Raw genomic sequence first — 10,570 nt, 5'->3', positions numbered from 1 at the left:
GAGGAGGAGCAGGCACTGATCTGTGCTCTCTGGTGCCAGTGACAGGACACGAGGGAATGGCCTGAAGCTGTCAGGGCAGGTTTAAGTGGGATATCAGGACAAGGTTCTTCCCCCAGAGGATCTCTGGACACTGGCTCAGGTTTCCCAGGTCAGTGGTCACAGCACCAAGCCTGGCAGAGCTCAGAAAGCTTTTTGGACAATGCTCTCAGGCACGTGGTGTGACTCTTGGTGTGTCTTGTGCAGAGCCAGGACTTGGACTCGATGATGCTTTTGGGTCGCTTCCAGCTCAGGTATTCTGTGAAGCAGAAGCGTGAAGCGCGGCTTTGCTGACACTCAGTGCCGTCAGAGCTTTGGGTTTTATTTCAGCCGCTCGCTTTGAGAAGGAAACCCAGGGAACAGCACCATGGAAAGCGGCGGAGCTTCCCTCGGCGGCCGCCTTTGCCCCGGGGCCCGTGAGGGGCTGAGGGCTGCCGGCTGAGGGGCTGAGGGCTGTCGGCGGCAGGGGCGGGGCCGGGCCGGGCGGGGCCGGGCGGCGGCGGGCGGAGTGACGCGCCCCGGCCCCGCCCCGCTCACCTCCCGCCCCGCCCCTGCCGCCGCTCCCGCCTGGCAGCCGCGGCGCCCGGCAGCGCCTCTCCTGCGTGCGCTCCCTCCGCTTGGTACGGCCCACCCCGCCGGGGATCATGGCGATTGATGGTAAGTAGGCCAATAACGGGCTCCTCTCTCTCGCCCCGAACCGCTCCCCTCCCCCAGCCCCCTCCTCTCCCTCTCCTCCCCCGGGCACGGGGAGAGGAGCGGCTCCGGGGGGAGGGAGGGCTCCCACCGCGGCGGGAGGTGGGGGCGCACCGAAGCCGAGCGGGACCCCAGCCGAGGAGGGCGGCGGGAGGGCGCCTCCTCTGCTCCCCGTCCCCCTCGGCCCGGCTGCGGGGGCTACGGGTCAAGGGCTCTTTGATGATGGGGGAGAGGTGCGTGTGGTGCTCCCTCCTCCCGTCTCCGTGCCCGGGAGCCGGGCGGGGTAAATAAATCCTTGGCACGGTGGCCGGCATCCTTCCTTCTCCTCCTCCTCCTCCGCCGCCGCCTGCCCTGGGGATGCCGGGCGTGCGCCCGTGGGCGTCGCGGAGGGGACCCGAGGAGGACGGAGCCGTCCATCCCCCGTGCCGTGAGCCGCCCTTGCTGAGGCGGGGGCGGGCGGCGCAGCCCCCGGCCGGGCTCTGCCGCCCCTGTCCCGGGCTGCCCGGGCCCCCGCATCCCAGACGGGAAGGTCGGTGCCGGAGGTGCGCAGCCCTGTCCGCCCTCCCCGCAGGGACTTTGCCAACTGCTCTAAAACTCGTTGTCACTCTCCGGGCCCCGGAGTGTCTGAAAACTGAGTCCCCAGGCGAGGGATGCTCCCTGCTCGCCGCCGGTTGCTGGGCGCTAACAGGCTCCATGGGAGCTGCTGTCCGCAGATCTTTCTAGTCATCACTTAGAAACAACAACAAAGCAGCGAGATGTACTAGACACTTGTTGGGTTTGTTTGGAGATGCTCATCTTCAAAGGCAGGGCTTCTGAGCTTTGCTTTGAAACCTCTCCTCTCAACTCTGAGAGTAATTTTACACCTCGTTAAAAATCCTTAAAAAAACCCAAAAAACCAAACAGAACTTTATTTCTAGCCAGACAAGGACCTAAAGTATACAGCTTTCTCGGCCGAGGTGCTTCTTTCTGAAAGCATCTGTTGTTATAGCTTAAAGGATTTAGGAAAACAGTGGGTATGTGGGGGAAACAAACTGTTCTGGTTTGTTTCGCATGTGGGATGCTTCTCTGCTGTCAGTTTCCCTGGATTAGTAATTCAGGCCTCTGTAAGGAGAAGTTGCACTGATCAAGCAAAGCTGCGTGTTCACCCTGTCTTGGAAGCTGTGCACACCGGGAGTCTGAGCTGGCCAGCTTTGTGTTGGCTGGGTTCTTTTCTGCTGAAAAGTCCTCTTAATATTATCAAGAAGATAGAAAAAAAATTCTGCTGGGTCTGGATGTTTTACATAACTTGAGCTCAGAAAAAAATTATCCTTCAAAATCCGTCTCTGTTTTCATTTTAGGCAGTATTATCCCAGAAATCTGTGAGGATCTGTTAGATCTGAAAATATTCACAATATGTGAAATTCATGTGTAATATTTTCAGGGGATTTAGGGTATTATTTCTTTAAAGTTAAAGCAAATAGCCATGGATGAATAAAGCAATCTAGCCTTTGAAAAGAATGCAACACTTCTTATTATGGCCAGACTTCAGAAATAGCTCAACTGTCCTGTAGATTCTTATTTGAAATATCCAAAATGGGACTTAAACTCCTGAGAAAATTTGGTGCATAGTTTATATTTAAATGTGAGGTGGGATTAAAAAACATTCCAGTCATGAAAGTGGTCTGCTGGGTTCTTCCTGAAGACAGCAAATACAATGTATTTTTCTGCTGTAGCCTGTAGCAGGCATGCCTCCTCCTCTTTGTTTTCAGCTGACTGGCTGATTGCTGTAGGGCTGTTGGTAGGTGTTACAATTTTTATTCCTTTCCTTGATGATCTCTCCCTCCTGTAGTGCAACTGTACCTTGCCTTGACTGTAATTTTTAGCAGTACTCTGTTCTGGCCAGCAGTTTAAAAATATGAGTTTGGGTTGAATATTAACTCTTGAAGGCAGCATCAAACCATGGGATTTCTAGTCTAAACTGTCAAAATACAGAATTTGCATTGTGTCAAACTAAATTTGTAAATGTATTTAAGTAAACAGAGAAAATACTTTGCTCAGTTTTAAGGACACTGCATTTGGCCAGATTTTTAATTTGTTTTCTTTGGTTTTGGTAGAAGCAAAGAAAATAAGCAAGATTGAAAACTTCTCTTTGAAGAATAAACATAAAATAGTTCAAAACTTCTTCAAAGCAGGACATAGTTGTGAAGAGTGCCCAAAATTAAATAAGCTCAAATTAATATAGAAATTGTTAGCTGCTTTTGCCTTTAAAAGATTCTTAAAAATCTTTTGAAGTACCATTTCCAGTGTCATTTTTTCAGCATACCAGCTTCCAGTGGTTCCAACACTAAACCCCAAAGTTTTGTAAAAGTGAGGCGTTTTGTGTGAAGTGTTACAGAGAACCAGGGTGCCATGGCCAGGGACCCTTTTGGTCAACGTCAGTGGTTTGTTACGCTCACTGACAGACATTTAAAACACAAGTAACTTCATGTAACTAAGTTAACAGCCCCGATCTAGTGATTGCAGGAACTGTGACATCTTTGTCTTTAGAAAGTTCATGTCATGTTAAAACATGTGCCATTTGTATATCTTTATAAGGACATCCAGTTAGAGTTTGCAAGGGTCAGGTAATCTGATTTGTGAGGAAACAACAGACAGCAACTCTATTGGAAAAATTCTGGCTCAAATGAGTTTAAAGAATTGTATTTGCAGTTCTTAGTTTCTCTATAGTTATCCTCCAAAACTCATCCTCATTTACTATGAGCTCTGTTTTATGATGCAGTGTTATTTATTACTTAATATTTCTACTTTTTCATAGGGCAGGATTAAGATGAAGAGTATGAGAATGGGGAGCTGTTAAGTATGGTAGAGAGTAAGGCCGAACTGAAAGCAGTAGTAAAACCAGTCTGGTGGGCAGTCTGAGATTAAAATCTTCCCATCTACTCCTGCCCAAGCCTGGGATCTTGTGGCAGTTTGCTTGGAGTGGGGAAGAAAGTTGAGGATTGACTTCTGAGAATCGTTCAGCAGCACTGTGGTAAAGTTCCTCATGGCAGAATTAACTTGGCTGCTCTATGCTGCCTCTCCTCTTTTGAGCAATACCAAAGCTTTGGTGCCTGCCTTAAGAGAAGTCTTTTGAATTGAGGTCTGGGTGAGGAACCAGCAATGGAAACCACACTGCATTGCATGGAGTGGGGGAGGCAAAGAAATATTAGAGGTCACAGGTGGAATGTTTTATAACCTAAGGCAGAGTTGTGTCTCTTGTATATCTTCATGAATCTACTTTTACCAGATTTTTGAGCCACACTTGAACATGCTGTAGTCTAGTGCAGGCTATATAAATTTACGTTTCTCAAGGAGGGGAACACATCTGGAGATGAACCTTCTCAGACCGAGCGAAATCTTTTTGATTTTAAACTCTTTCATATGGTTTCCATTGTGAGGAGTTTAGTGCTAACAAATGAGAAGTAGCATTAAAGACAATAATGAGCTGTACAGATAAAAGGAATTTAGCAGAAAAGAAAGAATTACAGTGTGGTGTTGGTGTTGTCATCTAGTAAGTTACTGATAGAGTAATGAGACTAATGGACATGGCTTCCTCTATTTTCCCCCTGTGCTCCTATCAGATTAACACTTCTCCTTCTTGACAGTCAAGGCTTTACCAAGTATATACCTTTTTTATAATTTTGTTCCTGAATGTCTGTGAAGTGTCCTGATCTCTCTGAGATTTCTGAGAAGATTGTCTCCTCCTTTTTCCCCACCTTTCAGCTGCTTGTTTCGCAGCAGGCAGCTGCACCTGTTTGTGCTGTGCAGGGATTTATTAGCTGGTGGGCTGTCCTTGTGCTCAGTGGGACTTGTGTTTCTGTGTATTTGACTGCTGATTTTTATGAAATATTATGTTAGTTTAAAATTAAAATTAAAACTTTCTGACTATTTTGTCTTAAACGAGCCAGAGAATTTGTAAACAATACAAGGATGAGGCAGGAAGTGAACTGTTTAATTATATAACCCTTATTTCCTTGGGAAACAAAAAAATTATGGAATGAACCTACTTTTTGTTTATGGATACAAAAAGAGAGAGTATTTAGAACACTGCTTCATATAGGTCACATGAAAACTATGCCTAGTTGCAGATTTCCAGAATCTAGAAAAGGAAACAACAGAGCAATGATCTGCTTACAGAGCTTAAGTAGGAGTATCATGTGTAGCTTGTAGGTTGAATCTGCCTGGGGAACAGTTTTGTCTTGACTTCCCAGTTACCTGGGCTGTGCAGGTGTCACTGCAGGCTGCACTAGAAGGGTGTAAGGTGACATGGACATCCTCAAGGTAGTGCTGACCTGAAATGTCAGTAGTGCTTCTGAATCCAAGTTGGTGTGGCCGGGGCAGGGGTTGAGCAGCATCATCAGTATTTAATGAAGCCTAAATATAAGAAGACATATTTTATACTTAGGCCCGCTTTTAAACACATTTGTCAACTGTGTGGTGGATCACATGTCAAGGTATCCTACTGGATCAGCCACACAGGATTGTTTTAATGCTGCCTTGTGCTTATCCAGTGACTGGTGGAAACTTCAGTGAGTGTTGCCTGGTATTGTCATTGTAAAGATGATTGCCTGCATTATTTGCTGATGACAGTGAAACCTTGTGCCACAGGCAAAATCACCAGTTTCCTGGTTGGATTGTCTTACACCATCATTGCTGCAGTATTGAATCTATTGAAATAAAGAAAGCTGGCAGGTCTCTTATCTTTTAGATAACAAAGGGGGCAGTTTTTTTAAAAACCCCACCTAATCTCTAATGTTTTACAGACTTCTTTTTGACAAGTTCCCCGTGGGCTGAGATGAAGCTATCATACTTTATATAAGAACAGTTGATGTGTTCAGTGTGAAATTTTTCTTGAATTCTCCTAATTTTTAACGCCTAGCACTTCTGCAAATTGGAATTCTTGGCTTTCAAGATAGGCATGCAGGAAAGTAAACATGGGGTCATTACCTGATTAAGAATGTTTGCCTATGTTGCCATCCAAATACTGGGAACCTCTTAGAAAGGAAAGAGTTTTGCTGTCTTCCAGAGAACTTTCAACTGTTTTAACCACTAGGTCTTATTTTCTCTTCAGCCTAATTCAGTTATACCTCTTCCAGCCTTTGTAGTGACTGATGCAAGGGATTCACAGCTGATACTCTCAGACTTTTTCCTGAATATGGTCAGGTTCTGAACTGCATAAGGCCAAGGGTCCAGGTTGCATGTAAAAGTTGGAGTGGATTTCAAGTCAGCAATTAATCACTGAACCTCCTAATTTTTGTACGTTTCACTCTTGGAGATGGGAGATGTTTCCTGATTTCTGTGTAAATCTGTTTGTAGAATAAGAAGGGGAAATTTTTGGAGGATTTTGAAAGTTAATTCTAAGACAGCAAGTGAGTGTTGAGTTTGTGAGCTAATTGGTCCCATTCTGCACAGGAGAATAATCTTTGATATGAAAAGGGGTAAATTCAGTATGACTGACACATCTTATGGGTACTTTTGTTCTGTAGGCAAAAATAAGCAGTTTTCCTACCAAGTGGAATCTTTGCAATACAGATTCTTCTTAGTAATTTCCTTTTGTATCACAAACTTACTGCATTATCTGAAATATTTGAAACTATTTCTATGAGTATGTTTTTCTCCATAGATCATAGAGTCATTTTAAAAGAAGAAATGTTTCTCAGTTTACTTTCTCCTGTGAAACTTTGCTCTAGAGTAGTGATTAGTGTTGTTAATTAAAAACAGTAGGAATTTGCTAAAAGTCATACTAACTTTTCATCTTTTTTTTTTCATCTTTTATTGCTGACGTCCTCTTTTTTATTTCCTGAACATTTGATAGCATTGTACCTTGCTTGTCAATGTATGTTTAATATTTTTGTCATTTTCAATGAAGTTGCTTTTGGGTTTTCTTTCTATTTTTCGTAAAAGAAAATTCTAGGTTTTAGTTAGTTTAGTTAGTTTTTAGCCATTTATACTGTATGTTTCTATTGCTAGTTTTATTTACTGTATTTCTTCATTTTCACCAGTAAGACTTACCTGAAGAAGAACTTGAGTGAGAACAAAGTGAAATAAAGAACTTACTAATATTATTTTAGTGCTAATTATATTTCACTTGTCAGAAGAGTAGGGAAAGAGAAATTTGTGATCATTATGGGTAGAAAGGAAGCAGAGATAATACTATTTTCATGATGAGAGGAGAAGGTCCCAAATAACCTCTCTACTTTATGACTTAGCTTAAAAAATTCCACCCCTTTTATCTGCTTCCATATAGATGCTTCCATTTATTTTAGTGTGGGTAGGATTGGATGCAAAATTTGTTTGAGAAACAGAAATGGCTATGCTGTTCTTTATCAGTTGTCACTGATTGCTAATTCATTGGTCAGTGTCATTGGTTCTGTTGATTACAAATATAATTTAAAAATTTCATTTTTTCCCATGAAAAAATGTTTTGATGTTTCCCATTACTTTTATAGTTGGATAACAAAACCCAAAATATTCTTAGGACAGGTAGATAACCTATCCTTAGGCTAAGAAATTACTAGATAGGGATCTTTTTAAATAGTGCAAGGAAAGAAGAATATTCTTTACAGTAAGAGTTTGAATCATAAAATCAGAACATAGATATCTGAGTTTTACTCTTCTGGTCTTGAACATGTCTGCTGCTAATTAAGTCTGATAGTTATTTTTCTTATTAGTGGGTTAGACAGTGAGTAATTGTTCTATATTCACCTGTTTAAGTCCACCATCTGTTGTGGGTTTTTTTTTCAGGTCCAAGAGTCTTAGTCTATTAAATCACTCCTCATATGGAAACCATTTCTTTTTTAACATTTTTATTGACTTCTTTAGGGTCTTTCTCTGTGTCTTCTGTGGTTCTATTTTATTCTTTGAGGTTGTGGGACCAAGAGGAGACCAAAACTGCACAAAATGTAAAAGATGTAAACATATAAATGAGTATATATAATAGCAATTTTTTTTTACCTTGCTGTCTCTCTCCTTATAAATTCAGATGTTGTTTGGTTTTAATTTGCTTTTTGACTAGTTCTCAGCATTCAGCTTTAAGCATTTCTATTATTTGTAGACTAAATTTGTGAAAAAGGGATGCTAAAGGAACGCAGAGGTGATTTTACACCATGAGGGAGGATGGGCTAATGATTGTATGTAACCTTTTCAGGAAAAACACTGATGGCAGCTGTAGGATTGCTCCTGTGCAAAAGTCTTCAGCTTTGTTTATTTTCCATTACAGTTGACTGTCTGTTCATCCAAGCCCAGAATTCAGTTCATGACATGAGGCAATTTTTCAAGTAGATTTGTTGGTATATGCAACCCAGAAGTCTTTCATTATAATTGTCTTTTAAAATAAATTTGTAGCGTGTTGTATGAAACCCTTAACGTAAGAATGGTTTTGGGTCTCTTGCATTCGTAGCTGAAGCATTAGTGTTTCCACATGCTTAGACACAGTTACTTTAACATTGTGTTGGACTTTTTCACATGTATCCTGTTTTATGTTTCTACACTGTAGCACCCTGTTCCTGCTACTCAGCCTGCTCAGTGTTGTTCTTCCATGCTGGAATGTCGTGGGTTTGGCAAGGGAAAAAATAGTTGTCTATTGTTGAATAAAATGTTAAGTAAACGTTTGTTGAGTGTGATCCAAACTTATGAAAATGCTAATTAAAAAACAATTCTCAGCAGGAAAGTAATTTATCATGTAAAAAGTGCATCCGAAAAATTACACCTGCTGACAAAAGGCTTTTGTGATACGGTGTAATGTTCTGCTGCAGCTACCAACATGGATTTTTTTCTGAAGAATAATGAATTTTATATGCAGCAGCCTAAGTTGCATCACAGTTTTGGTGCTGGAACTGGGACTGTGCACCATGTTTGTGGGTGGATGGAATGTACTCTGGCTGAGTTTATGGATGACACCAGGGAAGGAGTAGTTAATAAGCTGGAGGGCAGGGCTGGCAAGCACGCAGCAAGCTCAGAGTGGGCTGAGGGATCCTCAGAAGCTTGCACTAGGACAGGTGAAGTCCGAGCCCTGCACTAGCAGCTGCAGGCAGGCTGGCTGGGAGCACCTCTGAGCAAAGAGACCTGAGGATCCCGGTGAGCAGCGAGCTGAACATGCACCAGCCACGTGTCTGTGGCCTGGATCCAGCTGTGTTAATCCAGCATGAGAGGCTGACAAACTGGGAGACCTCAGCACAGTGCCACTAAGCTGGGAGGGAACTTAGAGTACCTGACACATGAGGAGAGGCTTAGGAAATACATCTGTGTAGCCTGGGGAGATCTGACAGGCAGTCTTGCAGCCTTTCATTGTGCCTGAGAGATGGACATGGGTTCTTCAGCTGCCCAATGAAAGCATGTGGGCAGTGGGTGTGAGCTACTTCAAGGGGAGTCCTGGCTGGCTGCTAGGGAGAAGTGCTCGCAGTGACAGGGGTCACACCTTCCCCCTGAGAAGCTCTGGTACCCCAGAGGTCCTGGAATTGTGGTTGTTGCAGAACATGGCTAGCTGAGGCTCAGAGGAACTTTCTCTAACACTGGTGCTGGTCTGAAGTCTTTGAGAACACCAGATGTCATTCATTCCCAACCCACAGCACTCTATGACAATGCCTGTACTAGATTTTCTTGACCATTATTTTCAGCATCTAGTGGTGAAGTTCCAGCTAAACTCTGAGCATAGTAGACCTTTGAATCTTGAATTGTACTAGTTTAGAAAGACATAAAATTTTGAGTTAATGCAAAATTCAGTATTCATCTTTGATGTACATCTTTTCATCTTGTTGCTGCCATAGTCATTTTAGCAAATAGAGACTTGGCATACAAAACCTTTGTCTTTAATTGAGAAAATTAAACTTCATCAGCTGCCTCTGGAAAACATCTGGCCATTCTTTTTGTGTTAAATGTTTGAATGATTTAGATTTTTAGGACCACTAGGTGGATCTTCTTGCTCAAGAAAATGAAAATGTTTTGTTGAATGTGGAGTTCTAAAATTATTTGATCTTTCATTAGTTTTCATTTTACTTCCACTGTCTGACATTATGAAAAGCTCTGTGTACCCAAGGGGTTTGTTTGGTTTGTTTCTCTTCTCAGATTGCATTTTGGACAGAGTATTATGTAGTTTTATATGCAAACTCACTCAAAACCTTAAAATCTTAAATAGGAGATTATGTTCCTAGTCAATATGGAATTGAACTAATAATAATTTATGTCTAAATCAAGCATAAATTTTAATTAACCATAACATTATGGTGAACTAATGCTATACTATGATAAATTACCTAAAAATAATATTTAAAGAATAAAATTGAAGTGTGTCATGCCACTGAACCTTTGGGATTTGGGGGCTAACCAACACAAACCCACTATTTTCAGACTGAAATGCTAAATTAATGGTTGGCATCTTGCTGTCATGCAAAATGTTTCCATATTTTCAGTTTGTTTTTTTCAGTAACTAGTTTACTAAAAGCTGAGAGAATTCTTGGGAGTTGTAAAGATGGAAAAACTTGGGTTTATTTGTTAATCCATGAATAATAGTAAGGTGTGAATTATGTATTAGTTCCATAGTTCTGAGGACCACAGGGAAAGAGAAGAAGCAGTCCAAGTCAATTGACGATAAAATTTCACATCTTTAATACGTTAATTTAAAATATAAAAGATACTTTCTTTAACTTTTATATTATTTGATGTATTTTTATTTAATGGTTGATTTCCATCCAAAAGCAGTTTGGAAAAAAAGTAATGAAATGAATCACCTATTAAAAAAAGAAATAGCATTCCAGCATTTTCTAGGAAAATGAAAAGGAATAAAATCCTGACTGTAAGCTTGTTAAATGGTATGAATTTATTTTGC

General features: G+C 41.9%; 1 protein-coding gene across 3 annotated transcripts in view; it reads left to right on the top strand.

Moving 5' to 3' along the window:
• The first annotated feature begins 617 nt into the window (after positions 1-617).
• Positions 618-10,570, top strand: part of SYT14 (synaptotagmin 14) — an 88,493-nt gene continuing 78,540 nt past the window's right edge. For all 3 annotated transcript variants that reach the window (XM_036379869.1, XM_036379868.1, XM_036379867.1), the window contains exon 1: positions 618-693. In XM_036379869.1, coding sequence (XP_036235762.1) covers positions 681-693 — 13 coding nt within the window. In that variant the 5' untranslated portion in view covers positions 618-680. The remainder of the gene's footprint in view (positions 694-10,570) is intronic.

The sequence above is a fragment of the Molothrus ater genome, chromosome 3 (genome assembly GCF_012460135.2).
Source record: "Molothrus ater isolate BHLD 08-10-18 breed brown headed cowbird chromosome 3, BPBGC_Mater_1.1, whole genome shotgun sequence".
NCBI classification, from domain to species: domain Eukaryota; kingdom Metazoa; phylum Chordata; class Aves; order Passeriformes; family Icteridae; genus Molothrus; species Molothrus ater.
This window is presented reverse-complemented; position numbering and strand designations above follow the sequence as displayed.